The sequence below is a fragment of the Phalacrocorax aristotelis genome, chromosome 25 (genome assembly GCF_949628215.1).
Source record: "Phalacrocorax aristotelis chromosome 25, bGulAri2.1, whole genome shotgun sequence".
Lineage (NCBI taxonomy): Eukaryota > Metazoa > Chordata > Aves > Suliformes > Phalacrocoracidae > Phalacrocorax > Phalacrocorax aristotelis.
The window spans coordinates 1,736,210-1,764,183 of NC_134300.1; the positions used below are offsets into that span (position 1 = coordinate 1,736,210).

Consider the following 27,974-nt stretch of genomic DNA (forward strand, 5'->3'; position numbering starts at 1 on the left):
GGGCAAGAAATGGACCAGTAATGGCCCCGTAATGGTCAATGATGCCACCAGTAAGGGCCCAGTGTTGGCCCCAGTAACAGCCCAGTAATGGTGCAATGACAGCCCCAGTAAGGGCCCAGTGTTGGCCCCAGTAACAGCCCAGCATGCTCTAACGGCAGCCCCAGTAAGCACCTGGAAAGGCCCCAGCGCTGGTCCCAGTAAGGGGTCAGCTCCCTCCCAGCGCTCCCAGTGCTGCTGCCCAGTGCCCGGCCCCACCAGCCACGCCTGGCCCTGCGGGCGGCCCCGCCCCTTCCGCGCCGGCCCCGCCCTTTCACTGGCAGCCCCGCCCCTTCCAGGCGGGCCCCGCCCCGCGCATGCGCCGAGGCGCCCCAGGCCCCGCCCCTCGCGGCGCTGCCCGGCGGGGACGCGCGGGGGTCGCGGACCCAGGTTACGGCCGGCCCCGGGAGCCCCCGCACCTCCCCCCCCCCCCAGAGCTCAGCTGGGGGGGACCCCCATGGAGACCCCCGTTGGGCCCCCCGGCACTGGGACCCCCCAGGGATACCCCGATAGGGGCCCACCCCAGCCCTGGGAGCCCCCTCACCCCGATAGGCACCCCCACAGGGACCCCCAGACCTGGGACCCCCCCCAGGAGGACCCCCCATAGGGTCCCCTGACACTGGGACCCCACCTTTCTACTTGCAGGGACCCCGAAGGGACCCCACAGCCAAGAGAACCCCTCATCCCTGGGACCCCCTCACCCATACAGGGACTCCCATAGGGCCCCCAGCTCTGGGACCCCCCTAGGGCCCGGGGACCACCCCTCACCGCACAGGGACCCCTGTAGCTCCCCCCAGCCCTGAGATCCACCCCCCAGGCAGACCTCCGTAGGGCCTCCCCTGGGACCCCCCTGACACTGGGACCCCCCTCATCCATGTAAGCCCCCCCCCATAGGGCCCTGGGACCCACCCTCAGCCCCATATGGACCCCCCCATAGGGCCCCAGCCCTGGGACCCCCTAGGGCCCGGGGACCACCCCATACCACATAAGGACCCACCCTTACCCCCAGCCCTGAGATCCCCCCCCAGGAAGGCCTCCATAGTGCCCTGGGACTCCCCTGCACCCCCATAGAGCCACCAGTCATGGGACACCCCCCCCGGCATCCCCCTGACACTGGGACCCCCCTCACCCACATAGAGACCCCCATAGGTCCTGGGGACACCCTTCACCCCCATAGGGCCCCCAGCACTGGGACTCCCATAGGGCCCTGGGACCCCTCTCACCCTATGGAGCCCCCAGCCTTGGGACCCCATAGAGCCCTGGGATGCCTCGTCACCCACACAGGGACCCCTGTAGGGCCCTGGGACCCCCCCTCACCCATGTAGGGACCCCCATAGGGCCCAGAGATCCCCACACTCCCATGTAGGGGTCACCATAGGGCCCTGGGAGCTCCCTCACCCACAGAGTGACCTCACTGGGACCCCCTGGCCCAGGGATGCGGGGGGTCAGGGTGCCAGAAAGGGCCAGCCCCGGGGCTGGTGGGTGCTGGGGGCGCTGAGCCCCCCCCTCCCCGTGCCCACCCTCCCAGCTGCAGGCCATGAGGCGGCGGGGGGAGCGGCCCCCGAGGGAGAAGGCAGCGGTGGCTGTGGAGGAGGAGATGAAGAGCACGGGGAGGAAGGCTGAGCAGGGCGCAGGTGAGCCCCTGGGCCCTGGCAGGGGTGAGGGGGCCGTGGGGGTCCCCCTCATGTCCCCCCCACCCTGCCCACAGAGGAGTACCAGTGCACCGGCCTCCTGGAGCAGGACTTCCCTGAGCTCTGCGCCCGCGCCGGCATCGCCGGCGTCCCCAAAGTCACCCTCCGGCCGGCGCCGAGCTTCCCTGCGGACGGTGAGCGGGGCCGGGGGATTATTGGGGTGCGCATTGGGTCCCTCCCGGGGCAAGTGCAGGGCGGCCGGCAGCACCCCCAGACCCACCCTCATCCCCGTCCCACAGAGGAGCCCGCCGAGCCGACGCTGACGGAGGCCCTCGCCCGCATCGAGTGCAAGTACAGCTACTTCCAGCCCCGCATCCAGGTGGAGAGGGAGCACGAGGACCCCCGCAGCGTCCGCGCCGTCTTCCTGCGAGGTGAGTCCTGGGGAGCCCCAGGGCCCCCCGACCCCAGCACCCAGGGATGAGGACCCCCTGGAAATCAGCCTGTGGGATCCCGCCCCCAGCCCTGCCAGCGCCCTCTGGGCTCTCTCGGGCACGGCCACGTTTTGGGGGTCTCTTCGCCCCCATCCCATCACGCTTCCTTGACCTCTCTGTGTCCCACAGGCTGGAAGATCGAGGAGGAGATGCTGGGGGTCCTGAGCCAGTGCCTGCCCGCCCTGGGCGGGCTGCAGGCAGTGCAGTGAGTGCGGGCAGGGATGGGGGCGCGGGCAGCCCCCCGCCCCGAGATACCGGCACGTTCCCCCTCCCTGGCAGCGGGTCCCGATGCCGTTTTGTCCTCCCGCAGCCTCTGGAAGGTCGGGCTGACGGAACGGCTGCTCCCGGCGCTGGCGGCGCTGGCAACACGCTGCCCCTGCCTCCGGTATGCGGCTGGTTGAGGGGCGCTCCCTCGTTATCGCTAATTTAGGAATTGGGGTGTCGGGAGGGGGGTCCTTAATGGCAGTTGGTGGGGGTTTCCTCCGCAGGACGCTCAGCCTGGAGGGGAACCCCCTGCCCGAACCCGCCTTCCACACGCTGATGGGGAGCGATAGCACGTGAGTTGGAGCTGGATGGGGCCATGCTGAGCCCAGCTGCCCCCCATGGGACCTCCCGAGGGGTTCCCTGCTGCGTGACCCCCCCACCCCGCCTCGGTGCAGGCAGCAACGCCCGAGCCCCCGCTGCCCGTCCCACAGGCTGGCCCACCTCTCGCTGCGCAACAACGGCATCGGCGACGCGGCTGCCCGGCTCATCGGGCAGAGCCTTTCCACCCCGAGCTCCTCCAGCCGCAGCCTCGTCTCGCTCGTCCTCAGCTTCAACCGCATCTCGGACCTGGGAGCCGCCTACATCGCCGAGGTGGGCAGCGGGAGGGCGCGGGAGGGGGGTCCCAGCACCCCAGCACCCATCCTTGTCCCTTGGCCTTCCAGGGCTTGCGTTTGAACCGCTCCCTGCTCTCCCTGTCCCTGGCGAACAACGACATCGGCGACGCGGGTGCCATCAGGCTCGCCGAGGTGGGTGTCCCCCACCTCCCCCGGGGAGCGGGATGCGCGGCTCGGGCCGGACCCGGCCCCCTGACCCCAGCCCCGACACCCGCCAGGTCCTGGGGCCGTTCGCACTGACACAGGCTGAAGTGGTGGAGAGGAGGCGGCTGCTCTTGGCGGAGGCGCTGGAACAGTCCCGCACGGTAAGACCCCCCCTCATTTTCCCTCCCCACCTCCGGGAAAGGTCCTGGGGGGCTGCCGGCCCCCTGAGCACCCCTCTCCCCCAGACCCCAAAAGAGACCGAGGGTCAGAGCGAGCGTCCCTCCAACCTGCACGGCAGCGCGGCCCCTGACAAGCCGCCTCCGGCCAAGCACGGCAAAACCCCGGCCAGGAAGAAGGTGAGGGGGCGGCTGCGGGGATCAGAGCGGGCAGGGGGATCCCGGTAGGCAGCTACTCGGTACCCCCAGACCCCCCCCAGTTTTGGGGGCAGGCGGTGCCCTTAGCGTGCCTCAGTTTCCCCACCCCTCCAGCTTTGCGGCGCGTGGCGGGGGGGGCTGCAAGCCACACCCGCTGCCCCGTCCATTGCAGGAGCCGCTGCGGAAGGAGGAGGTCAGGCAGCTCAAGAAGCGTGAGTGAGGGTCCCACGGGTTGGGGGGGCACGGGGGGGGCTGCGCCTGGCTCAGCTCCCTCCCTGCTCTCCCCTCCCGGCAGCACCGGAGCTGAGAGTCAGCCGCAGCAGGGAGGCAAAACCAAGCGGGCAGGAGAAGCCAAGCCTGGAGGTGGGGGACAGCGGGGGCACAGAGTGGGGAGGGGGTGCCCAACGCTGGGGTCCCCCATTCCCTCAGGGACCCTCCTCTGTCCAGGCACCGGATCCGGCCGAGCCGCCGCACCCGCTGCTGGAGGAGGCCAGACAGCACCAGGGCAGCCTCGTCCTGCCGGGAAACCGGGCGCTCCTCAACCTCAACCTGAGCCGTGAGTCGGGGTGGGTGGGTGGTCCCAACGGCCCCCCCACCACCGCTTCTCCCCGAGCCCCCTCTCCCTCCACAGACAACCGCATCACCGAGCGGGGCCTCGGCCCTTTCCTGGCTGCGCTGGAAGCACAGCAGCGGGAGAAGAACCCAAAGGTGCCGGGGCAGCAAGGGCTGCTGTGCCTCTCCCTGGAGGTGAGGCGTGTGGGTTGCCGTGGGGCTGGCGTTGCCGTGGGGCTGGTGTCGCCGTGGCGCAGAGCCCGACGCTCCCATTTCCCTGCAGAAGAACCGCATTCCTCCCACCAGCCCGGCCTTCGCGCGGCTCCGGGAGCTGCTGCCGCCGCAGGACCCCCTCCCCAAAACCCAGGGCCAGGAGGAGGAGCAGGAATCGGGGACCTAAGGGGCCCCCGAGGAGCCGCACGCGAGCCCGCTGCTTGCCTTTTAAAAAAAAAATAATAAAAAAATCCAAACCTTTACCACGGAAAGGAAGAAAATAAACCACATTATACAGCGTCGAACAGCAACTGGTGAGTCTTGGCTCTATTATATATAATATATATATCAGACACCCCAGCGCTGGCCTCGCCGTGACACCTGGGAGGGGGAGAAGGGATGGGGGGGACGCGCCCCGGCCGACGTCCCCGCTCCCCGGCCACCCCCTCGGGTCACCGATTGTCACCAGCGGCAGCCGGGGAGGAGAGCCCGGTGCTGGGGGGCGTCCCCGCTGCCCCGGCCCGGCAGGCTGGGGGGGCCGGCGGTGGTTATTTACAGGAGGGGTGCACGTACGTACATATTTATAGGCAGCGGGGAGCGGGGAGGGGGCCGCAGCACGGAGAGGAACAGAACAAAGTGCATTTATACAGACTAGATCCAGCTCTCACGGCCGGGGTGGGGGGGACGCGGTGGGAGGGGGGGGGCCGAGCCGGGGCTGCCATGCGAGGGGGTGAGGGGGGGGCCCGGCTGCCGGCCCCGCCGGATCGTGCTCCCTCCTTCCAGCCGAAGCCCCCGGTGGTCTGGGGGGAGGCTCCCACGGGTGGGGGCACACGGGGTGGGGGGCTGTCGGGCAGCTCCCCGGCTTCAAGCGACTCTGGGTGGGGGGGAGGAGAGAGACACCCCCCCCTCCCCACTGCGGCTAAAGGCCGGTGTCGCGAGCAGGGTCCTCGGCGAGGGGGGCTCTGGAGCCTGGAAGAGATGGGGAGAAGGGGTGAGGGGGCTGGGGGGGGAAGGGGCTGTGGGGGAAAGTACCACACGGCGGGGGGGTCTTACCTGGGGTGTTGGTGGCAGGGCCCTGCAGGCTCCGGAGGGCGTGGGTGAGGGGGCTGTCACTGTCGGGGCTGGGGGGCCGCCGGGACCACCCGTCCGTCTCTGGGGCTGAGCCCCCCGGGGGGGTGGCGTCGGCTGAGGAGCTGCGCCCCAGGGACCGCAGCAGCTCCCGGTGGGCTGTTTCGACAGCCTGGAGGGGGCCCAGGAGAAAAGGGTGCCAGGTCAGAGGGGTGGGCGCAGGTTTGGGGTCGACGCCCATGTGTCCCCCCCTCTCCACAACACCCTGACAAGCCCCCTCACCCCCCCCACCCTTCCCCAATTTGGGGGGGGGCTCACTTTCAGCCTGTTGAGCTTCAGCGTCAGCTGCTCGATGGTGCGGAAGATGAGGTCCACGTCACGGAGGGAAGCTGGGGGGTCCGGGGACCCCTCGGCGGGGCTGGGTTGGGTGGGTGCCTCCTGCGGGGAGCCCCGTGGGGGGCTGGGGGGCGGCGCGGGGGCTGGGGCCGGGGGCTGGGGGAGTCCCGTGGGCATGCTGACGTAGAAGTAGTTGCCTGAAGAGGGGATGAGCAGCGTTAGCGTGGCGGGGGTCTGCGCGGGTAGGTGGTGGTGGGCCCCAAGGAGGGGTTTTGCTGCTCGAGGACCTGCCCCCCCCCACCCCACACACACAGGGGGCAGCAGGTCACGTCCCTTCGCAGCCACAGACCCCCTTCCAGCTCGCTCGGGGTCATGGCGTCAGGGCTGGGGCTGCGGTGGCACTGGGTGTCCCTGGCCATGGGGACAGTCCTCAGGGACACGGGGTGTCCCCCTGCCCAAAGGGACATGGTGTCCCCCCCCAAAAGGGACACGTCCTCCCAGGCGTCCCCCCCTGCCTGCGACACGTGGCCCCGTAGAGGACACGGTTCCCCTCAAGGGACCCGAGGGCATCCCCTTCGTGGGGAAACAGGACCGTGGCTGCCCTGGGGACTTGGGGGACGCTCTGCGGGGTCTGGGGGGGGTGACGGGACACGGGAGGGGCTCTTTACCATCTACATTAGCTCCGCCTCCTTCCTGCAGCTCAGTTTCTGATTGGCTGCTGCCTGGTGAGGGCGTGGCCTCCTTAGCACCCTCCGCCTGGGCTGTGCACCCCGAAAAGAGAGGGTGGGGGGGAGGGGTGAGCAGGCCCCGCCACCGGCACCCACCACCGGCACCCAGCAGCATCCTGCCACCAGCACCCCAATACCGGCATCCACCAGCACCCCAATACCAGCATCTATCAGCACCCATCACCAGCACACCCATACCAGCATCCACCAGCACCCCAATAACAGCGCCCACCACCAGCACCATACCAGCACCCCAATACCAGCATCCATGAGCACCCACCACCAGCACCCATCAGCACCCAGTATCAATGCCCACCACCAGCACCCCAATACCAGCACCCACCACCAGCACCCCAATACCAGCGCCCATCAGCTCCCACCACCAACACCCGTCAGAGCCCCACACCCTCGGGGTGCACAGAGGGGCGAGGGAGGGTTCCCCGGCGGGGGAAGACACCCCTAAATCCCAGCGAGGGGCAGCTCAGGGCCAGAAGAGGGGTCCCTCAGTACCCACCCCCCACCCTGCCGGGCCGAGGACCCTTGCTGCCGCCCCTCTACCTTTTCGGACGACTTTGTAGCTGCTGGGCCCTTCGGCAGCCGGCTGCGGATCCTCCGGCTCCTCCCGGCTCGACGGGGGCTTCGTGTCCTCGGCGGCGCTCGGGGGCTCGGGCAGCACCTCCTGGGGGGCCGACTCCTGGCTGGAGAGCACGGCGTCCCAGGCCTGGCCAGCACCCCCGATGACCGACGGCGTGGGCGTCAGGTCGTCCTCGGGCTCCGCGTCGCGGCAGGGCAGCAGCCTCCGCAGGATCAGGAGCCGCAGGTTCTCCACTGGGATGGGGTGAGGAAGAAGAGGTGGTTTGGAGCTTCAGCTCCCACCTCCGGGGAGAGGCTGGAATCGCGGGGTGAGGGTGGGGGGGTCCTCCGTGCCACTCACCATCCTCCAGCGCCGCCTCGGCCAGCCCCTCCGCACCGACGGGCTCCGGGAGCGGCAGACGCGTGGGGGGCCCCGGTTGCTCGTCTGGGAGGGTGTCAGCCGCCTCCACGCCGCTCCCCACGGGCAGCGGGGCTGCAGGCAGCTCTTCCTCGCCTTCCTCCACCTCGCTGTTCACCGGCTCCTCCAGCAGCGCCGGGGGCTTCTCCCTACCCAGGAGGATGGGGGGATTGTCGTCCGCTGCGGGGAGAAGGGGAGAGCTCAGCCCCGCGTCCCGTCTCGGCAGGGCGGGCAGGGTGCAGGCAGCGAGGCGGGGGGGAGCTCACCTGAGGAACCATCCTCTGCCTCCGCTCCAGAGCTGGCGCCTCGGGAGAGGATGGGGGAGACGTCGGGGTCCTGCAGCACCAGGCTGCGAGTTCGGAGAAGGGGCGTTAAGCAGGAGCCAGGGGCTCGCGGGCAGCACCGACCCCAGGGCGGACCCTGCCGAAGCCCCCCGCGCGAGGCGCCAGGAGCCCTGGCAGCCGTCCCCAGGACCCGCAGTGACCAGGAAGGACCCCTTCCCCCATCCCAACCGCCCTGCGGAGAGACCCAGCAGCCTGCTGGCCTCATCCCCCAGCGCCCACCAGCACGGGACTGGGTGAAGGCCCCGGCTCCCAGCCAGGAGGGCTGCTCACCCGGAGGGTGCTGTGCGGGTGGGCTCCGGTGTTCGGCGCTTGGGGGGGAAGGTGGCATTCCTCGTGGCGCTCTGCACCGCCTCCTCCAGCAGCTCCATCCACCTGCCCGGCCGGGAGCCCCTCGTCAGCTCCCCGGGGGGGCTGCTGCCCCCCAGAGAAGCCCCCTCCCCGGGCAGGCGCTGCCCATCGCTGCCAGGACCCGTCCCGCCGAGCCTTACGTGTTTTTCTCCGAGGACGTCAGCGCCACCAGCTCATAGATTTGGGGTCCCAACTCCGACGTGCAGATAATGAAGAGGGCTCGTTTATCTGCGTGGGGTGATGAGGAAGGTGAGAGCACGGCGATGGCTTTAACCCGAAACCCGCTGGCACGGCTGCCACCCGCACGGCCGCAGCAGGACACAGCCAGAGGACAGGCACCCCTCGCTGCCAGCCCCCGCGGCTTCTCCCCGGCTTTTCTCCCCACCTGTGGCCACGGAGCGGATGAGCACCGAATTGAGCTTGAGGACAGGGCTGAAGGTCTGCTTGTTGTCCGAAGAGCCCAGCGCCGTCTTGCTGTGGCACTTGAGCACCAGTTTCTCGTCCTGCTTCTGCAGCAGCACCAAGAGGTCCTCGAGGAGCAGCACGTGCACGTCTGGGGTGGGAGAGGAGACAGAGAGCGGAGGCTCAGCCAGGGATGCGCTCGCAAGCCAGGTGGAAGCTCCCTCCTTGCACCCACGAGGGACGGTGGCCCAGTGGATGCGGCAAATGGGGGGCTAAAGGGGTCCCTGGAATGCCAGTGGGGCTGGAGGTGAAATGTCTTGGTCCTGGGGGACACCAAGGATGCAGCGGGAGGTCTCCCAGCGCTCCCAGTACCGGGCGGGTGGAAAAGTCCGTACCCACAGTCTTGTCCTTGCTGATGCGCCAGGTGAGCGGCCCTTCGTGGATCATGCGCCGGGAGGTGAGGTCCAGGCTCTGCGGGAAGCCGAGGGTGATGGTGAGAGTGGGCTGGGGGCAGGCAGACCCCCAGCGGCCCCCCGGGAGCTGGAGCTACCTTGAACTCGGCAGCCAGTGGGTTGCTGGTCCTCTCCAGCGAGGTGGCATCCAGGCGTTTCTGGTAGCCTTCCAGCCGGTGCCGGTTCTCCGCTCGTTTCACCGCCTCGTTCACGTACTTGAGGATGTCCCGACACTGGTCCCGGGCTCGGCACAGCTTGTCGTGCTCTGCGGTACCCGCTGCGAGGGCAGAGGGGAGAGCGGGTCAGCGGGCAGCACCGCCCGGAGGGTCCGTGTCCCGCCGCGACGGGCTCCCAGCCGCATCCCAGGCACAAAACGCCGCCAACCCAGAGCTCCCAGCTGATGAGAGGGAGGTTTTCCCACCCCCGGGACCCCCCCGGCCTGGCTCTTTCTGCTGAAAAACCAGCACGTCCTCCCCACCGCACTGGGATTTCGCTCTGGATGGCAACGGAGAGGCACGAGTCCCGTGGCAGACAGCGAGCACCTCCCGCCAGCCGAAGGAGGTGCTGGAGATGGGAGCATGCAGCCGAGCGACCCTGGGGACGAGCCCCCCCAGTGCCCCCCCCCACCCCCTACCCTCGGTGTGCTTGATGATATTCTCCAGCAGCAGCGGGTACTTGGTCAGGCGCTGCATTTCGGAGATGATCAAGTCCTTAAGCTGCAGGCGCCGGCACTGTGGATTGCTTTCTGCTTCCTAGGGCAGAGGGAAGAGGCCAAAAGCCCCAAGGTGGGATCGGGCGAAGCCAAGGGAGCACTGGGGTGAGGAACGGCCCAGGAGGGGGACAAACCTGCATGAAGATCTGGAAACGGGTCTCCTTGCGCTGCTTGGTTTTGATCAGCTCTAGGGCGATGGATTGGTAAGAGCAGAAGTCAGCAGCGACCTCCTGGATTTCCTTTTTGGCCAGACCATCGAACTGGGGAGGGGGTGCAGGGGGGAACTGGGCTCAGGCACCCCCAGGCTTGGCCCTGAGCCCCGAGTCTCCCCGAGCTTGTCTGCTCCAAGCACAGCGTGACAGTGGGGTCACCTCCAGCTCCCCTTAAAGATATCAAACCCTGGGGGACAAGAAGATGCCCCTGGGGCTCTACCACCCCTGTCCCCCCCTTACCCGAGACAGCATGAGATCCCCAATTTCTTTAATGATTGGTCCTTCTTCCCGGAGCTTCTTCATGGATTCGGAGAGAGAATCTGAATGAGGATGCGAGAGACAGATGGGACTCACGTGAATGGGGCGCCGGGGCCACCCACGACTCGCCTGTGCGAGCACCCGCTGAGCCCAGGAGGGTCCCTGCCGGTTTTCTGGCACGAGTGCAGGCAGGAGGGGCCGAGAGCCAGACGGGCTTCGATTGCTGCCGTCACGGAGGCGGCGCATCAAGGAGTGAGACACCGCAAGCGCCTCCTGAAAGCGCGCTACGCCCAGGGCCGGGTACAGACCAGGCATCCCAGACACGGGTGTTGGCAGAGCCTGGATAAAACAGGCTCTGGATCATTCCCAGGAGAGGGGAAGGAGATGCCGGAGCGGCAAGATGGTACGATGCCGTCAGCAGGGCTGGTCTGAATGGTGGGTGACCGCGTGGGATGCCATGTGGGCCACCCTCTGCTCCCTCCGCAGGGGGCTATTTCCAGGGGAGGGCAGGATCCAAGCACGAAGCAGCTTACTGTGGATTTCGATCAGGTCAGGGAGGTTGGGGAAGAGGAGTGCCAGCTCTTCCCGGGACAGCAGGCTCTCCTTCTTCATCCGCTGGTAGAAGAGGAGGTCGAGGACTCGGAGGATGCGGAGGTGAGACCCTTCGGTGGCAAAGAGCTCTGTGCGAAAGGCACAGGGGTGGAGAAGTGCCATGGGGAGCCCCGCGGTGCTGCGGCGCGCTGCCGGGGGGTCCCTGGCGTCCCTGCGATGCCGCGCGCTCCTTACCGTTGATCACCTCTTGCCGGTCGATCTCTTTTTGCGGCAGGTTGGCCACCAGCTCCCGGCTGACCATGTGCTGCCAGTTCTGGGAGTCCAGCTCGGGCTCCAGGTCGGAGAGCTGGCCCTGCTCGTCCTCCAGGAGATGAGGCAGGAAGGGGTCCACGCCGAAACCCAGGTTGGGCGACTCGATGCTCCTGGGAGGGTGAAAGGCGGCGGTGGGAGTACTCTGCAGCCACCCGCATCCAGCCGGCCCACCCCGCAGCGCTCCCAGTACAGCCAATATCTACCTGGGCCCTATTTCGGCTTGAACCCGGGGCCTTCAGCACAAGAAGTACAAGCCTCTGACTCTTGAGCTAAAAGACTAGGTCCCCCAGCAGACATCTATATAGGTCCTTTAAGCTCCTGCGTGAGACACAAGGGAACAGAGGTGCCCCCTCGCCCCAGGAGGATGGAGAACTAACAGGGGACTCCCTCCCGGGGCAGCCCTGGGCATCACCTCCCCTTGTGCTCTGTCAAGGCTCGCTTACGGGGAGGGAAAAGCTAGGAAGGCACAGATAGAGCCCCTCTGACCCCCAACGCGGGGGCACAGCCCCGGCACACCCCTACAGTGACCCTCCTGCTCTGAAGGAAAACCGGCCCCAGGGACCCCGGCCGGCTCGGGGCGGCGCGGTAGAGACGGCAGAGACCAAGGCTGGGCCACTCACCTGCGTCCCATCTTCGGCGTGTACGGCGGGGTGGGGTTTTCCAGTGACCTGGGGAGGAATGGGAGAGTCACCCTCGTGTCCTGATGTCGTGGCTCCCCTCCTCCCATCGCGGCACCCCGAGGGGCAGCACCCGGCAGTGCTTCCGTAAGCCCCTCCAGACGTAGGATCGGTGCTGCTGAGGGGTTTGGGGCACAAATGGGAGTTAAAGCCCAATTCTCTCTATTTCCCCCTGGCAGATGTCACCCAGGAGGCTCTGCAGGCGGCTGGGTGCTGCGGGGCCAGTCCCACCCCACTGTACACGGCTGCTGCTTCGCCCTGACCCACAGGCTTCGCAAAACCTTTCCCGAGACAGCGTCTCAGCCCAAGGGGCTCAGCTTTCAGAACCCCCGGCTGTCCCAGCTCCCCTTTGAAGCCAAACATGCCCAGGGAAATCCAGGCCCTCCCTGCCCGGGCCTCAGACGGCATCTCCCACCTTGTGGACAGGCTGGAAGCAGAAGATGATGCCGACTGGTGAAGCCTCGTGGCCTCGGCTGCGGCATCCATGTCCACGTCGCTACGGGACCGAGGCACGTTTTCTGCTTTCCGGGATTTCTTCATCTCCTCCCGGCCTTTCAAGCTTTCTGAGCGGCCCAGCTTGACCTCAGCGCGGGAACTGCGGCGGGGAGAGAAAGGCGAGACCAGGCTGAGCCTGGTGGGACAGGCAGGGACTTCCCCACGCACGCAAACCCACCAAAAACTGCCGTGGGACCCTCAAGAGCAGGGGGGCTGCCCCCCATGCATCCCGCTGCCCTACCCGTCCGACTCCAGCAGGTCCTCGGGGAAGCTGCCGGTGGAAAGACGCTGGGTGCCGGGCTCCTGGCTCTCGTAATGCTGGTTGTTCTCAAAGTGCTGGATGATATTCCTCACATTGCCGGGTTTGACTGCTGGGGCGAAAGCAAGGAAGCAAGCCCAGTGAGACCGGGCCGTGCGCGGCTGGGCAGGAGATGCTGGTGCTGCCGCCCACCCCGCGGCACCGCAGCCTCGGCCGCCTGCCCGACGGAGCCGCGGCCAGCGCGGGCTGCAGAGGCGAAGGTGCCGGTGGCATCGTGACCGCTCACCCAGGGGGCTTCCCCAAGGTCGGCTTCCTTGGGGAGATGTGGCGAGTGGGCGCCCGGGATGCCCGAGCGTTGGATGGCAACAGCCAGCCGCCACAGGCAGCCCTCCTCCCGGTCCCCACGGCACCCATCCGAGCCCACCCAAACACCCAGCGCCACAAAGCCGGGGTACCTCGGGGAGGGGGACACGCAAAATAAAACTAAGCACATGAGGTGAATGGCAAACAAAAGAAGAGGCCTTTTACCTTCAACAGGGGACAAAGGGACATGAAATGCTGAAAGGAAAAACAAAAATGAGATGTCAAATCAATCCTGCATCTCAGCAGCAAAGGAGGCAAAGAGGAAATGTGAACTAATGGCATGAGAACTCAAAGCAGAACGGGAGGAAGAGGAACATGAGCACGCACACACGCGTGTACACACTTGCTCTCCACCACCTCGGCCCCCCCCAGCAGCTGTGGCACTTTCAAGACACAGCGAACAGCCTGTAAGCCTGCAGGATGGGGTACGTAAGATAAATCTGGGGGGAGAGCTCAGCTCTGCTCCCTCCCCACTCCCCTCAAAGCCACGTGGGAGCACGGACAGTCGAGGCGACAGGTTTACGATGAGTGGCTGGAGGAGAGCAGAGGGTGGCTGATGCGAAGTGCCTGCTACCGGGTGAACGGCGGTGCCCAAGGCCACCCGACGGCTCCGGGCATGCAGACAGCTGCCGATCTCCTCCAGGCAGCAGGGAGGCTGGTGGGTACAGCGCCCCAGAAGGTCCCGATACTCACTGCTCTGGGAGATTTTGGGCTTCCCAATGTACTTGAGGATGGGGTTGCGCTTCTTGTCTTCCATGGCATCCTTGTCCTTCTTCGTGCCGCTGCTCTGTTGGGACACCCGGGAGGAGCACTGATAAAAACACACATCACCACGCAGGCCCCGAGGGCGACCCCAACCTTCACCGTGCTGGCATGAGCCGTCAGGGAAGGGACGGGGCCAGGATCTGGCTCTGCCCTGGCGCTAAGTGGCTCTCCAAGGCATGGGGGGAGAGGGGGACCTCTGGGAAACCCCCTCCCCGGGTCGCCTCAGAAGATCCAGCAGCAAGAGCCCAGCCCCGGGACAGAGGAGCGGCTGCCAGCCAAGCCACCCACCTTCTTGGTCTTGGGGAAGAAGGGCAGCCACTTTTCCCTGTCCGGGAGGGACTGGGCCTTCTCGCTGGTGCCGGCCACCCGGGGCTCCCGGCTGCGGATGCCTGTGTGGTTCATATACGTGCTGAGGGCAAAGGCCATGGGGGAGCTGGAAGAGAGGAGAGCGTGAGGCTGGAGATCCGACACCAGGACAGGGCACCGCAGGCCAGGGGACACAACGGGGGGAGGCCGGGACAACCCACGGGGCTCTGCGGGGAGAGAGGCTCCATCCCTCCCTGGGCAGGAGAGGATGCCCAGGTGGGAAGGCAGGCAAGTGAGAAGGGAGGAGAGGCAAGAAGCAGTTCAAGAGGGTGAGCTGTGACGGCAGGGGCTGGCAGGGGGCTGCACCCGGCACACCAGGACCCCGAGATAAGCGTTCACCCTTCCCCAGAGCCAGCCTGAGAGCCCACGGGGATATGCCTGGCATGGGGAGAGGGTGCCAGAGGCCAGCATGGGAAGGGGATGCTCTGCGACTCCTCTCCTTTCGCCTCCTCAGCTAACAGCTGTAAGGTGGTCCCATCTGGACGCGCTTCCCCTGTGCCCCGGGGCCACTCACCTCCTGTCCTCTTCATATTTTGACCTGGAGAGAGAGAGATGGGGAGGGATAAAAGAGCTTGTTTGGAACAGGCTCCTCTACTCAGCCCCCCGGCAGGGCACTCACAGCACCGAGCCCTCCATCCCACCGTGCCCCCTGCCCCTCACCGCACCCAGCGCCTGCTCCAAACTCTCCTTCCCACCTCCAATGGCAAACGTGTGGATCAAGCAGGATCAAGGAGCAGAGCTAAGCCCGTGTCCGATCCCCTTCCCCACATCCTCACCCCAAATCCAGGCAGAGAGGCGCTCCCCCACGTGCAGGGCAGGGAGCCTCCGTGGCAGCCCGGCACTCACAGTATGTCGCCCAGCTGGGCCAGCTGCTTCTCAGCCACTTGCCGCTCCTTCTGGGGGTCCCCGTCCAGGTCCAAGAGGTCGTTCTCCCCATAGAGACTCCCCAGGCCCATGGTGCGCTTTGTTCTGTGGAGGACAAGGGTCAGGGCCACGAGCTCGGGCACCGGCCGTCGGCAGGAGCCCGTCGAGCTCTGCGGGGCACCCGGGCAGCTGCATTACCTGTAGTCCTGGATCTGCTCCTGTATCTCGGGCATCACCATCTCCTGAGCTTCAAAGAGGGCGGCTCGGACATCGTCCCCATTCCGCAGGCGGGTCTCTGGGGACAGGAGAGGAGAGTCGGTGTCACCAAGCATGCTCAGCACGCAAGGAAGGGCACAAGGGATTTTGGGCAGCCTCAGGTCCTTGGGCACAGCAGGGCAGGCAGGAAGACGGCACAGCCTCTCCGCTGGCCTCCCCCTGCCAGAGCACAGCCCCCTTGCAAGTTGGTTTCCAGCCTGGGACAACACGTCTCCCATTTTGCGCACCCAGGCTGAGATGCCTGCCCGTAACAAGACCCCCAGGACCACCAGGACCAAGTTGGGAAGAGCTCAGGAGCCCCAAACCCAAACCTCGGTACATCCTCTCTAACAGGGCAACAGGCAGAGTCCTGCAGAAGTCCTTAGGGATCCTGATTCGGCATCCCAACGAGCAGCCCTTGTTCAGGGTGAAGAGGGTGATGCCAGCCGTGCAGACCCTGCGGCAGGCCCTGGGCCGCGGCACACGACCTGGGAGCCCCTCACTCACCGATCTCAGCCAGGAGCTGCTCAGACACTTTCACGCGGAGAGGCTGGGGAGGGAAAGCAGAAGAGAAGAATGGCTCGGCACTGGTTCGCTTTCCTCACGCAGGAAGGAGCTGGGAACACGGTGCACACGCCAGAGCCACGCTCAAGCCAGCGTGGAGAGGGTGCACCCCTGCACCATCGCCCCATGGCAATTTTTGCAGCCAGAGAGGGGAGAGCTGGGGATCTCACGCACCAAGCACCCGGCACCCATCCCAGCACCCAACACAGCCCCCTCCAGAGCAGTGCAATGGGACCTCGCTCCCTCCGAGGGGCCACTGGGCCCCAGGAGCACTAACAGGAGCGCCCGGAGCCCTGTCCTCACTGCCAGGACCCTCCTCTCCTGCCCACGCCGAGCTTTCAGGCACCAGGGCAGCTGCAGTTGTGCAACGCCTGGGTACGCGCCTTACGCAACCGCTTGCACCAATGCAGAGGAACCAGCAGCAACAAAGGAATGTCAGTGGCAAAAACACCATTAAAAAAGCATCCCCATGCAAGGGACAGGACACCCAGCGCTGGATTTCCAGCTGATCCCCCTGCAGGGACAAGGGCTCCGGTGCAGGCTCACAGCCGACTCCTGCCCTTACCGCGTTCCTGTCCAAGAAGATGTTCCAGATGTCCTTCCCCAAGACCCGTGAATCCTTGGCAGTCGTCTGCTGGCAAACGTCCGTGCATAAGTAGAAGAGCTGCAAGGAGGGGAGAGCGGAGGTGGGAGGTGAAGGAGGAGGAAGGTTTAGAAGCGGGAAGGTGAAAGGCTCCGCAAAGCGGTGCCCGTACGGCCATGAAACAGGAAGCGATCACTGGGGTCTGGGGAGGGCAGCACCCCACCGTGCCACGCCTGGGAGGAAGGGGAGGAAGTGTAACCCTACGCTGTGTTTCCCTCTCACGTGCACACACAGCTCTGGGAAGCACTGGCTGGCAGCTGCCTGCAGCAGGCAGCCAGAGACCGGCGGGGTGCAGGCAGCTGCCTCGGCTGCACAAGGGCAACACGGAGCCTTGCGGATGGGCTCAGCAAACCAGCACCACCCTGCGCTCACCCGGACGAGGGGATGGTGACAAATGTACCGCCCCGTCTCCATCCCTCCCCCGTCCTGCTTGGTGCCTGCGTCGGTGACGCCGGCAGGTCCCTTACCAGCGGGCTGGGATCTGCCTGGGAGAAGATGTAGCGCAAGAACACCCCGAGATGCGCCGGCCGGGATTTCAGCTTGCCCAGGTCCTGGAAGAGGGAGTCGCACTGTGCAGAGAAGGGACCAGAGGAGAGAGAACCAGTTAGGAAGGAAAGGAATTAACTCCTCCAGATCAGGCCCGTCCCACAGCTCAGCTCCGGGGTAAATCTCCAGCTCCCACACCCCTTTCCTCACCCCAGCCGGGCACTCGCCTCCCCCAGACCAGCCCATCTCTGGATTCCTGGGAGGATTTCTAAATGCCACCAGGCCCACAAAGGGACCCAGGTGGGAGGGGGACAGCCCTGTCCCCTAAGGAGAGGAGAGAAAAGCCAAGAACACTTCGGACACCATTACCTCGTTATTGAAATATCCTGGGTCGCAATCCTCCTCCGGCCCGATGATGAGGGGTCGTCCTGTCCGGTCCAACCCCTGCCACGGACAGGGGACAGTGTTAGAAGCCAGGAGCCCGGCTTCGGGGGAATGCCTTCGCCCTCCCTGCAGCACCCACCGCTCCCAAGGGAGGCTTAGACCACATCTGATCGGGTTGAGCCCCCATCCCGTGCAGCGGGACCCCCCCACCCAGCCCCAGCCCACCTGCTCGACACTGGGGGCGAAGGCGGTGTCGGAGCCCTGCCGGCGATGGTGCTGGAAGAGGCGGGCGGTGATGACCGGGGAGGTTCGTGGGCTGTCCAGGCCGTGGTCAGAGAAGACGGAGTTGCGGTTCAGGGAGATCTGCTTGGGGTGGCAGCGCAGGCGTCAGGGGACGCGGGGCGTGGGGACGGCCGGGCTCCGCGCCGGGGGCTGACGCCGCTGCTCGCCCACCCGGCAGAGGCACTCGGGGCTGTCTTGAGAGCAGCTTCCAGGTCAGAGACCGTAAAGGGAGACGGGCCCAGGGAACTTGGAAACCACAAACACCCTCCAGAGCCACCAGAAGAACTTTAAGATTAGGACCACAAGCCAGAAGCTTTGGGGTACCCTTCATTTTGGGTCAGTCATGCCAGGCTAAGCATTTCAAGCCCAAGAAACTCAGAGCCGCATTACAAGAAATTCAGCTTCTTCAGATGGCAAACAAATAATTGCAGTTGCAACGGCAGGTCCTCAGCTCCTAAGGAGGCACAGACCCATCCATCTGGGCTTTCCCCTCCACTCCCAGGACCCAGCAGAAGCTGGGGTGGGCTCTCCATGGCTGCAGTAACCCCGCTCTCACCTCGTTCACGGAGGGGAACCGTTCCGTCCCAGACTCCAACCCGCTGTCGCCGTCCTGCGAGTCCAGGGAGAGGCGACCTGGGAGCAGAGGAGAGACTGACCCGCGTGTTCGGGAGAGGGGGACGCAGCGATGATCAGGGCCACCAGCACCACTCACCTTCCATCACCCTGAAACCAGCCAAGCTGGAGTCGCTGCAGAGCCGCCCTGAATCCTGCAACACAAGGGGGTGTGTTGGACCAGAGGGATGTTCCCCGGCGCGTGGGGACACCCGGGCGCGGGGCCAAGGCCAGCCCAGCCCCAGCGGCTTCCGCTGCAGCAGGGTTGGGAAACCAGGGATGTCTCTGCCGCTGTGCCCACTGCCTCGGGAGGGTCTGCCCCGGCTCCAGCCAGGCTCCGGGAGGACGGCAGGACTCCTGAACCGGGGGTAACCCCATTAATTTCACGTACCATGGAGCCCCCAGTCTCCTGGAGGATTTTGAGCTGCAGCTGGCTGACCCTCCGGCGCGCTCCCTCGATCTGCTCCTCCACCTCGGTGGCAGGGTTTCGGCTGTATGCCTCGTAGAAGCGCTGAGCGGAGAGATGAGGGGGAACGCTCACACCGGCCCTAACCCCCCCGTAAGCCCCGTCCCACAAGGAAACGGGGCCGAGGAGGTTGGTGGGGTGATGGGCTGAAGCGTGCGTGGGCCACAGCGTGCTGCAAGGGCCGGGAAGGCAGGAAGCACCAAGGGCTGCTCCGCTGCGGCTCCGCAGAAGCAAAGAGCCGTGCCGCCACCGTACCTGTAACTCTGCCTCCTCCTGCCGCAGCATGTTGCGGAGAATCTGCGTCGCGTGCTTCTGGACTTCGGGGTCCTGCAATTTCGGATGGATGCAAAGAGGGCTGAGCTTTGCCTTCCTCCTGCCCACCGTGCCGGGCGGCGCGGGGACGGAGCGGGGCGGGAGCGCCGCGCGGTTTGGTACCTGCAGGGGTTTGGGGTCGGTGATGCGCTGTGGTGGAGGGAGCGGCGGTGGGGGAGGCGGCGGGGGACACGCGGGGGTGATGCGGGGAGCCCCTGCCACGCTGACGTCTTGCTGAGAACTGGAGAGCCCCACTGAAGGAGGGGGAGAGCCCAGGAGGGTCAGAGCGACGTAAGCACCGGCTGGAAAAATGTGGGAGTGGGAGAGGGAGGGTGAGAAAGGCTCCCATCATTCACTCTCTGACCCTAAAACATCCAACGGGCATCACGGCATCGGGGTGGGCACGTCCCTGTCCCTGTAAGCAGCGAGGCCACCTCTGCCATGGCAGGTGCTATCCTGGCCCACCCTGCAAACACTCACTGGAAGCACAGAGACAGGTTTTCCCACCTTTTTCCGAGAATCAAGACCTGCCCTTGGGTGGGATCTGGTGGGCTCCCGGGCTGGGGAGGAATGAGGTGCCCCTCTCTGCACTGCAAGGCTCATGACCAAGGCTATAAACACTGATTAGTCTTTTAGGACCCTGCTATGAGGCAGACCATCACCCTGTGGGTGCAGGAGGTGGGGCCTGGCTGCTACCAATTTCCCTGATAACCTGACGGAAACGTGCTCCTGCACACCGGCGCTGCCTCCTCCCGTTTCACCCGCCCCAGCCCAGGCAGAGCACCCGGCCAGTGGGGACCAGGGCTGCCGGTCACCCTGGGCTGAGAAGGAGCCCCCGCAGTTCCCCAGCCATACTCACACTTGATTAACTTCACCACTTCGAGGTGCGAGCTGTTGGTCACCATCGTGCCGTTCACCTGGGAGAGGAGAAAGGGGGTCAGACAGGCTGGTGGGGGGGAGCGGGACACGTGGCCCCACGTGGAGAAGCAGCAGGGGGATGATGGGATGGGGGTGCCTACCTTCACTATCCGGTCCCCCTCCTGCACCCCGGCTCTCATGGCTGCCCCCCCTGCGACACAGGGAGGAGAGACAGGCATCAGGAGGGCCGGAGGGGCAGCAAACGGAGCCAGGGGCTCCCCTCCCGCTGGTCCCAGATCGTCCTGGCACGGTCTGTGCAGCTATCGTCCTGCCGGGGCGGGGGGACACGGGGACCACCAGGCACGTGTTCCCCACGGGACGAGGCTGGTGACCGACCCCTGGGTGCTTTACGCACAACACCCACCACACCTTCAGCTCATGCCTTGGCCAGACAAGCCCTCCTCTGCTCACCCAGCCAGACCCCAGCCTCCTCCATCCGTTTTGGGATGGGAAGGGGGGGCCCCAACCTGCTTCCCACCATCTGGGTTGGCTCCAACACATCTACAGAGCCACCACGTGCCTGGATCCAAAGAGAGGAGCGGGGCCCAGGAAGAGCAGCACTGCTCTGCCTCCTCTCCCCCTGCCTGTAACAAAGCTCCCGAGGTTGGAATACAAGAAAAATTCGCTTTTCCTAAAGCCAAAACCAAGAGGAAAATGTTTCCATTAGGTTCAGCTCCAAGCCAAGGGCCTGAGACACGGCAGCGAGCTCCTAGAGTGGAAAGTACGTCGGATTGTTCGGATTCTTTCGGCTTTAACAGTCTCGTTATTGGCAAACGAAGTGAACAGGGAGAGGGGGGACAGGACTCCGGGCTGTCCTGCACCTGGGGACCTCATCCCCGTCTCCCCAGCCAGCCCCGGGGCGAGGGGGCCGATGCGGGGGCTCCCCACGCAGCTCCAGTTGCAGGAGAGGGGCACTCCAGCCTTAACCTGCCCTAGAAACTCACAGCGTTTTCCCTTTCCTATATTCTCATTTTTCCTGGCTTTCGGGCTAGAGGGGGGGAAGAGGGAGGAGGTGGGAACATCCGCTGTAAAATAAGCAGCTCATTGTCTATTTAAATTGCTGCTCCAAGCCCTGCCACCCCGCAAAGTCATTATACAGCAAAACCGGCAGCGTCTCCTGCAGCAGCACGCCAAGAGCAGCGAGCTGCTGAATCTGTGTTTACCCAGGGCTACAAAAGGGAATTCCCCACCCACCCGCCCGCCGTCAGCAGCTCCCCTGGTTGTACAAGGAGCGGGGAGAGCGTGGTGGTTTCGGGGAGCTTCCCCAAAACCGTCTCCCTTCTCCCCACACCTATCGTGTCCTGCCCATCCTGGCTGATGCCACAGCGAGACCCCAAGCCAGCAAGGCTTAGGAAGGAAAACCCCTTTCTCCCATGTTTTCTCACAAGGTGCGTGGCTTTGAGTGGGTGAGGGGAGCCCCAAGACATCTTCTGCCCCCCTGCTGCCAGTGCCGGCCCCTCTCACCTGGCCGCACCGACTGCACCAGGACGACGCGGTCCCCGCTGACGGTGAAGCCGAAGCCATGCTGGTCCTTCTGGATGATGACGCAGCGCTGGACCAGACCTGGGGAGGGAGAGGAGGGAGAACCAGTGAGACTCCAAGGCTGGGGTGCGGCCGTGGCTTGTGGGGACCCCCCTGCTGCTCTCCGTTTCAGGGGCTGCGGTTCCTGCCGGCTCTCCTGAGCCAGAGCCCAGTGCGGAGCCCCCGGCGTCAGCCACCCTGCTGTCAGAACCCAAGGTCATGGCTAGTTCATCTTCACCCCACGAACCCCACGGTGATGTCCCTCCTTGGACCCCTTCTCTTGAAAACAGGGAGCCCTGGTGAGCACGGGCAGGGTGGGAAGAGCTCCCAGCTGCCGGAGCATCATCCCCGGCCCCACTGGGCTGCTTTGCCGGCAGCCGGGGAAGGGTCCTGCCCTCCCCAGGCATGGGCAGCCTTGGCAGGGTGACTTTGGGTGCTGCAGAGGAGCACAGGAGCCCTGTCCCCAAGGGCGCTGCAAGGACTGAGGCAGGTGGCAACGTGCCAAGAAGCTCCCTGGGCGGGTGGGGCTCTAAATGCAGCCCTCAAGTGCAAGAGAAGCAGAGGTGGGGACAAGAAAACTTACCTGTGGTTTCAGAGGAGTCGGAGGGCTGGCGGTGGTGACCAGGAGACCTCCGCTCTGAAGACGAATCACCCAGGGAAGACAGGCTGCTTAACCTGGAGGAGGAGGAGGAGAGGTCAGTGAGGGGGATGGCTGGGAAGAGTCATTGTCCAGCCATGGCTGGGACTGGGGACGAAGCCATCCTCCGGCCACGGCTGGGACCGGGGACGAAGTCATCCTCCAGCCATGGCTCCTTCTTGGGCTCAGGGAAAACACATGCATGGAAGGCGATGGCAGCCAGCCCACGCGAGTGCTGCCCGTCCCTCCAATTGCCTGTCCCCAAACCATAATCGGAAAAGGCTCCTGTCCCTTCACCACCACAGGGCTCCAGAAGAGACCCCACTCGGGGCCAGGACCCCGGCGGTCCCGCGTTTGCTGGCAGAGAGGAGCGGCAGGGGCTGCTCGGGGCGAGGGGGGGTCGGGGAGAGCAGCGACGGCGGCAGGCGAGGGGAGAGATGCGTCATGCAGCGCAGACAGGACGGAGCTCGGCGGCAGGTCTTTACCAGGCTTCGATGGGGCTGCGAGACATGCAGCAGCGAAGGATGGGTGAGAGAAAGACAGACAGACAACAGGCAGTTCCTTTAAGGCCCTGCCCTCTTGCTGAGCCTCCCTAGTCCTGCAGCGAGGCTTTGGATGCTGGATGGGTGTGTGGGCCGGGGCTTTCTGTGCATCAAAGTGGGGGCACATCCCCTCGCTGCCGGGCTGGAAGGACTGCGATAGGAAGGGGGAGCCTTATCTGCACCACTCTTTTTAGCCCTGGTGTTTATTCTCCAGCTAAGAGGGGTCTGGAGAAGTCAAGACTGGGCAGCCATCCCTGCAAACACTGCCTGAACAAGCTGGCGTGGGCAGGAGACCCACGAGCTGCAGCCAGAGGGAACAGCATGCCAGGGCAGCCCCCAGCCTTTACCCCTCCTCAGGGGCCTGACTCTGCCCCCAAACCCAGCTCCATCCACCAAACGAGGGCCCTGGAGCGCTGCCTCCCCTTCCCCGTGCCCCTCCACGACCCCTTGCCATCCCAGCGATGACAGCCCGGCTCCGCTGTCCTGTCTCTCCTCCTCCCAACCAAACCAGCCACAGCTCTCCCTCTTCGGGGCAGGGCTGGAGGGGTCGGAAAGCAACGGGAAGAGCGGAAAAATGAAGGTGCTCTCAGCGGGAAGAGCAGCCGGGATCTCTGCCTCACACCCCGAAGGCTGCGATGAAGCGAGGGTGCAGGATGAGAGCACAAGCAGCCCCGTCCCTGGCCCTGCTTACCTGGGCAGGTGAGGCTGCCTCTTGCTGCCCGGTCGGCTGCCGGGGAGGACAGAGACAGGTGGCGGTGAGAGGTGGCACAAGGGACACCCGGAGGACAGCGGTGCAGGGATGGGGGGGTGGAAGAGGAGACAAACAAATCAAGAGGCAGAGGTGTGACACACGGCACAGCGACAGCACGCTTACGCCCCTCGGGGAGGGTGGCGGGACCCAAAACCACCTCCCTGCACCCGGCACGGCCTCGCAGCGCCCACCAGGCTCGGGGCAGGATTCGCCTTTGCCAGTGCAAATCCTTCTCCCGGTTTCACACCCTCCTCTGTATGATGGGGAGGGGGAGGCATCATCCCTCGGGCAGGAGGGGCTGCCTGGAGGAGGGCTGGAGGAAGCACAGCGGGGTGTCTCCTGGGCAAGCATCCCCCCCACCTGCCTAAAATAACATCCTCAGCAAACCCAGCCCGGTTCCGCTGCAGGACCCAGAAGCCAGGCGAGACTCTCAGCCCTTCGTGGCGGGGTCGAGCAAGCGGGTGTCCCCCCAAAACCACCCTACAGGGATGCAAAGTCGGAGCCCACAGCGGCATAAACCCAACAGCCCCGCTGCTGTAGCGGCTCCTGAGGCGCAACAGCTCCCTGGCTCCTTCCCCGCTCCGGGAGATGAATATTCAGGAACACCTCATTTAAGGTTGCCTGGACAATCCTAACTGCGACCTGGCCTGCACAACCGTTATGCCACAGCCTCTAATTTACTCGATTACAACCCTCGCTTGCCGAAGTGGGGGATAAAACAGGACCTCGGCGTGAAGGAGCCCAGGCATGATGAGGGCTGCGGAAGGGGGGACACGGCCGAAGCATCCCAATGGCTTCCCCAGGAGCTGGGGGCAAGGGCGGGACCGGATCCCCCACCCCATCGCAGAAGCAATCCAAGATGGGGACCGGCACCTTTGTCGGTCGAAGGGTGGGTGCAGGATTAACCCCGCGGGATTACCCAGCAGCCAGGTGGAGGGTGCTCGGGGCAGGTCAGACCTGCCGCTTATCCAGGCCAAGGAAGGATCGGCTCCTCTTTCCGCATCGCCCCAGATGCCAGGACTTACGGCGCTGCTGCATGGCGGGACAGTCGTTAAGCCTCTTCGTTAGGGGAAGCTCCCCGGTGCCAGGACCACGCGCGGCTGAGCCCCCAGCCCGGCCAGGAGCCCACCAGTCCAACACCAGTCCCGCGCTGGGGAGGTGCCAACCCTGCGCCCGTGGCAGGAGCCCGTTTCCACCCCGCTCGAAGGAGCCGGGCCAGCGCTGGCTTACTGCCGTCTAAAAGAGTAGTTTAATTCGGCTTTGCATAAGCTCCTTCCTAATTGACTTACAGACAGCCAAAACACGCCATTGTAAACCAAACGCTGCCAGCTCGATGGAGACCTGACCCCGGCACCTGCTTCCAGCTGGGGAAGCTCCTTTCAGTGCCCGGAAAGATCAGCCCTCCAGTTATCCTGAAAATTTTAACTCCAGAGCCCTTGCACGATGCCGGGATCCTGCACCCTCGACTCACCCACTCCCAGCGCTGGTACCAGCCTCCAGACCGATACCTGCAGCCCCATCCTACGCGCTACCCTCAGAGGTTTCTGCTCTGAGGTTATTTTCGCTGATTTTTGGCTACTTTCAGTTTAAATCACGGCTATTTGCTTTTCGTGAACGCACGACGGGAGCAAGATGCTCTGCGTAACCTGCCTGTGACGGGGGGCAGGACGGGAGAGGGCAGGGCGCCGTGGGCGTCCCAGCCAGGGGGAGGTGGGCCCAGGCAAGGGAGAAAAAATGGAAAACCAAGCAGGAAAATAAAATCATTACGCACACTGAAGAGCAAAGCACAGCACGGGCCACCTTGGGAGCCCACGCAGAGCAGACGCCACAATTAAAAGATTAAGAGAGGAACGGGATCAAATCCTCAAAGCGGGTCAGCCTCCAGCCGAAGTTCTCGCTGAGACCAGGAGCTTTATTTTTACTTTTTTTCCCTCCCAGGTCTCCCAACGGCTGCTTCCTGCGAGCTCCGGGGATGAGAAAATATTTTAGGGACAGCCGGAGCCCGCACTGGCACACCTGCAAACCCGCTGCCTTTTGAGGTGAGCGGTTCGTCAGCAGGAAAAGTTAAAAAAAAAAAAAACAAAAAAAGAGAAATATATATGGAAAAAGAAAAAAAAGCAACAAAAAAAAAAAACCCCAACTTGAAAAGGGAAATCAGTGTCTTTGTGGGATGCCTCTTGCAATTGAGTCATTGCTTCCACCGCAGCCCGATGATACGGTCTGCACTGCTGGTAGCACCAGGATTACCCGACATCTCCCGTGCCAAACCCGGCCGCTCTCCCGGGCCACAGCCCTGCAGACGGTTTCACATACTGGTATTCTGGGGACAGGAAGGAAGGAATTTCAGCTAAAAAGAAAAAAAATTAAAAAAAATTATGATTCAGCTTCCTCCCCTTCCCCCTCCCCGCAGCATGGCAGAGGGAAAACGCGCTGGAAAACGCGTCCAGCCCCGACGCTCCTCTCGCTGGAGCGGCTCCAGCCTTGCAGCGGAAAGCCGAGGATGCGCATCTCCCGGGGACGCCCCTCCGCATCTTCCCCCCCCCCCCCCAGCCCCCAGCCTTGGGAAGCGGGCTGCATGTCCGTGCGTCCCCCGGGAACGCTCGCTGCTGCGGAGGGCTGCTGGAGACGGAGGGGTTGAGGTGCAAAGCCGCCTGCTGCTCCTGCTCCGCCGCGCCGACCCATGCGCTGCTGCACGATGACGCAGCGGGGAAGCTTGTAATTATGCGTCTGCGTCTAAGTTTGCACGGCGAGGCAGATTTAAACCTTGCTAGGGTGTTGCTAGCAAATGAAATAAAGGGGTTTGGGGGGGGGGGAAATCATTTCTCGACATCTTTGGCCACCTGCAGACACAGCTTGCGACGACACCCCCCCGCCCCCCCCCCCCGTCCCCGAGGAGATCTGGTTTTCTTCTCATCTTTTCCCACACGAGAGCGCACAACAGGTTTCCGACTCCCAGCCGGCAAAGCACGTCAGAGCCCGCTTCAAGCGCGGGACGAGAGCAGCCCTCCGGGGACTTTTGGCCGGTGTTGGATCAAGAGCCCGGTGCCTCCGTCCCCGCCGTACCGACCCTGGCGCGTTTTCCAGGCTGCCACCCAGTTCCTCCTCCCCGGCAGCAGAGCCGGGACCTCCGACGCGCCGCCAACCCCAGGGGTTCGGCAGGGCCGGGGCAGCACCGGCGGCAACGCGGTGGCCGGCCGAGATCCGGCGCGTCCCCGTGGCACGCAGGCTACGTGCGAGTGCCAAGCCACCCTGCAGCTGCTGCCCGTCCGCCCGCAAATCCACGAGGCTGGAGTCATCCCGGATCCATCTGGGGTTTATGCAGCAAAGCTTTTTCCTTCTCTGTCTCTTTTTCTGCTTATATTTTTTTTCCAAGGGAGAAAAGCAAAGCCTCAGCCCTCAGGAGGCGGCTGGTAGCAAATTTCATTTTGCAAATCAGATGCAAAAGTCCCGCGTACACGCCACAGCAAACTGAATTGAAATCCCTGGATTCCTCCAGCAACTTTGTTGCAGCAGACAGGGGATTCTGCAAAAGCTTTGTTTAAATTAAGACTTTTAATTAAATAGGAGGGGGGGGGAAAATTAACACGACGAGCACAGCAGCCCTGGTTGTTTAATGGCGCAGCAGACTCCATTCCCCACATTTCTAATTGTCTGTGTGCTGCAAATTTTTGCAATGCCTATTCCCCACGGGGAGGAACGGAGGCTGAGCGCGGGGACAGCTGCGATTTCGGGCAGCCAGTCGGTTACGCAAAATCTGTTGGGGTTTCGCAGTCGCGATGCCTGCCCGGCTCGCTGGGGCCGGGGTCCTCCTGCACCGCTCTCCCCGCCACCCACGGCCCCGGCAGCCCCTACAAGTGCGGAAGGGAGACCCTAAACAACCCCAACTCCGCTCCCGGAGGTGACTGTGGGAGGTCCTGAGTGGGATTAGACCCAAAAAGGGCCGGAGACCAGAGTGCTCTGCCCAGCAAAGACCAGCAAGAGCTGGGGAAGAGCAAGGAGGGGCTGTGGGAGTCAAGGCGGGAGGCGAGGAAGGGGCGAGCAAGTATTTACGCCTCGATTAGATGAAGTTTGCAAAGCGCTTTGCGCACGCCCTCTGCTACAGAAACAGGTATCGTGACCGCTACCAGCAAAGTTAGGCCAGACCAGCAGCAACCCCGCGCACCAAAAGCCCTTTCCTCCCGTAAAACTGTGTTTTAAAAAGCACGCGCGGTCCTTTTCCCTCCCCACCTGCAAGAAAACCACGGCATGGGAGCGTGGAGGGATTGCGATGGGGGAAGCGGAGCCAGGACGCAAATTCCCCACCAAGGAAGATGCGGTTCACACGCAACGGCAGGGCCCAGCTTTTCCGGGAACGCTCAGCGAGACGGGCAAGGACCGCGAGCGGCTCCCAAGCGCTCCCGGTGCTGGGCAGTGTAATCATTAACGGTGCCACTCATCTCCTGGAAAACACAGACTGGCAGATCTGGTTTGTCCAGCACTGACGGCGCATTTGGGGTGCGAGATCTGTAGCAGCGAGCGAGATATGGAATAACCTATCCCGAAGGGACGTTTTCTCCTTGACCTTCCTCCTAACTAAAAGCCACGCAACCCTGCAGCGGGGAAGGTCGCGCCTCTTCCCACCGGCGCAGCTCGAGAGCGGCCGCTCTCAGAATGCTTTCCTCCAGCCTCCCCGTGGGCTACGATTAAAACCGTGGCGACACAAGAGGTTGGAGAGCGGCGACTAAACCCACGGACGAGTCGCGTCCCCACAGCTGGACGGCGCTCGCTGGTGATGCACA

At 64.6% G+C, this 27,974-nt stretch overlaps 2 protein-coding genes across 16 annotated transcripts in view; one reads left to right on the forward strand and one right to left on the reverse strand.

Moving 5' to 3' along the window:
* The first annotated feature begins 27 nt into the window (after positions 1 to 27).
* LRRC71 (leucine rich repeat containing 71) lies at positions 28 to 4,630 on the forward strand. 8 transcript variants are annotated; one of them, XM_075075403.1, is made up of 16 exons: positions 28 to 426; positions 1,565 to 1,670; positions 1,745 to 1,861; positions 1,967 to 2,098; positions 2,288 to 2,363; positions 2,469 to 2,543; positions 2,647 to 2,715; positions 2,854 to 3,013; positions 3,085 to 3,168; positions 3,255 to 3,341; positions 3,426 to 3,536; positions 3,669 to 3,766; positions 3,850 to 3,917; positions 3,984 to 4,110; positions 4,186 to 4,301; positions 4,390 to 4,630. In XM_075075403.1, exons 2-16 carry the CDS (start codon positions 1,574 to 1,576, stop codon positions 4,560 to 4,562), a joined length of 1,590 nt encoding a protein of 529 aa, XP_074931504.1. In that variant the 5' UTR covers positions 28 to 426; positions 1,565 to 1,573; the 3' UTR covers positions 4,563 to 4,630. The 8 variants fall into 8 exon arrangements, with proteins under 8 accessions (XP_074931504.1, XP_074931502.1, XP_074931506.1 ...); XM_075075401.1 differs by having other exon boundaries at positions 4,413 to 4,630; XM_075075405.1 differs by having other exon boundaries at positions 4,002 to 4,110; positions 4,413 to 4,630.
* Positions 4,623 to 27,974, reverse strand: part of ARHGEF11 (Rho guanine nucleotide exchange factor 11) — a 25,620-nt gene continuing 2,268 nt past the window's right edge. Inside the window, exons 2-42 of one of the 8 annotated variants that reach the window (XM_075075395.1) lie at positions 23,137 to 23,160; positions 21,850 to 21,941; positions 21,210 to 21,308; positions 19,847 to 19,896; positions 19,687 to 19,744; positions 18,951 to 19,129; positions 18,771 to 18,842; positions 18,441 to 18,560; positions 18,150 to 18,204; positions 17,994 to 18,070; positions 17,381 to 17,521; positions 17,141 to 17,215; positions 16,753 to 16,854; positions 16,208 to 16,306; positions 15,586 to 15,628; positions 15,022 to 15,118; positions 14,806 to 14,928; positions 14,474 to 14,497; positions 13,882 to 14,026; positions 13,522 to 13,615; positions 12,994 to 13,023; positions 12,448 to 12,577; positions 12,127 to 12,306; positions 11,655 to 11,702; positions 10,957 to 11,144; positions 10,704 to 10,850; positions 10,153 to 10,232; positions 9,835 to 9,960; positions 9,623 to 9,740; positions 9,087 to 9,265; positions 8,932 to 9,007; positions 8,520 to 8,687; positions 8,275 to 8,362; positions 8,057 to 8,158; positions 7,709 to 7,791; positions 7,386 to 7,622; positions 7,010 to 7,279; positions 6,392 to 6,484; positions 5,706 to 5,920; positions 5,373 to 5,559; positions 4,623 to 5,288 (exon numbers count right to left, since the gene is read on the reverse strand). In XM_075075395.1, the coding sequence (XP_074931496.1) occupies positions 5,239 to 5,288; positions 5,373 to 5,559; positions 5,706 to 5,920; positions 6,392 to 6,484; positions 7,010 to 7,279; positions 7,386 to 7,622; positions 7,709 to 7,791; positions 8,057 to 8,158; positions 8,275 to 8,362; positions 8,520 to 8,687; positions 8,932 to 9,007; positions 9,087 to 9,265; positions 9,623 to 9,740; positions 9,835 to 9,960; positions 10,153 to 10,232; positions 10,704 to 10,850; positions 10,957 to 11,144; positions 11,655 to 11,702; positions 12,127 to 12,306; positions 12,448 to 12,577; positions 12,994 to 13,023; positions 13,522 to 13,615; positions 13,882 to 14,026; positions 14,474 to 14,497; positions 14,806 to 14,928; positions 15,022 to 15,118; positions 15,586 to 15,628; positions 16,208 to 16,306; positions 16,753 to 16,854; positions 17,141 to 17,215; positions 17,381 to 17,521; positions 17,994 to 18,070; positions 18,150 to 18,204; positions 18,441 to 18,560; positions 18,771 to 18,842; positions 18,951 to 19,129; positions 19,687 to 19,744; positions 19,847 to 19,896; positions 21,210 to 21,308; positions 21,850 to 21,941; positions 23,137 to 23,160 (4,564 nt within the window). In that variant the 3' untranslated portion in view covers positions 4,623 to 5,238. Of the gene's footprint in view, positions 5,289 to 5,372; positions 5,560 to 5,705; positions 5,921 to 6,391; positions 6,485 to 7,009; positions 7,280 to 7,385; positions 7,623 to 7,708; positions 7,792 to 8,056; positions 8,159 to 8,274; positions 8,363 to 8,519; positions 8,688 to 8,931; positions 9,008 to 9,086; positions 9,266 to 9,622; positions 9,741 to 9,834; positions 9,961 to 10,152; positions 10,233 to 10,703; positions 10,851 to 10,956; positions 11,145 to 11,654; positions 11,703 to 12,126; positions 12,307 to 12,447; positions 12,578 to 12,993; positions 13,024 to 13,521; positions 13,616 to 13,881; positions 14,027 to 14,473; positions 14,498 to 14,805; positions 14,929 to 15,021; positions 15,119 to 15,585; positions 15,629 to 16,207; positions 16,307 to 16,752; positions 16,855 to 17,140; positions 17,216 to 17,380; positions 17,522 to 17,993; positions 18,071 to 18,149; positions 18,205 to 18,440; positions 18,561 to 18,770; positions 18,843 to 18,950; positions 19,130 to 19,686; positions 19,745 to 19,846; positions 19,897 to 21,209; positions 21,309 to 21,849; positions 21,942 to 23,136; positions 23,173 to 27,974 lie in introns of all 8 variants that reach the window. The other 7 variants (XM_075075392.1, XM_075075390.1, XM_075075393.1 and 4 more) reach the window with 7 other exon arrangements.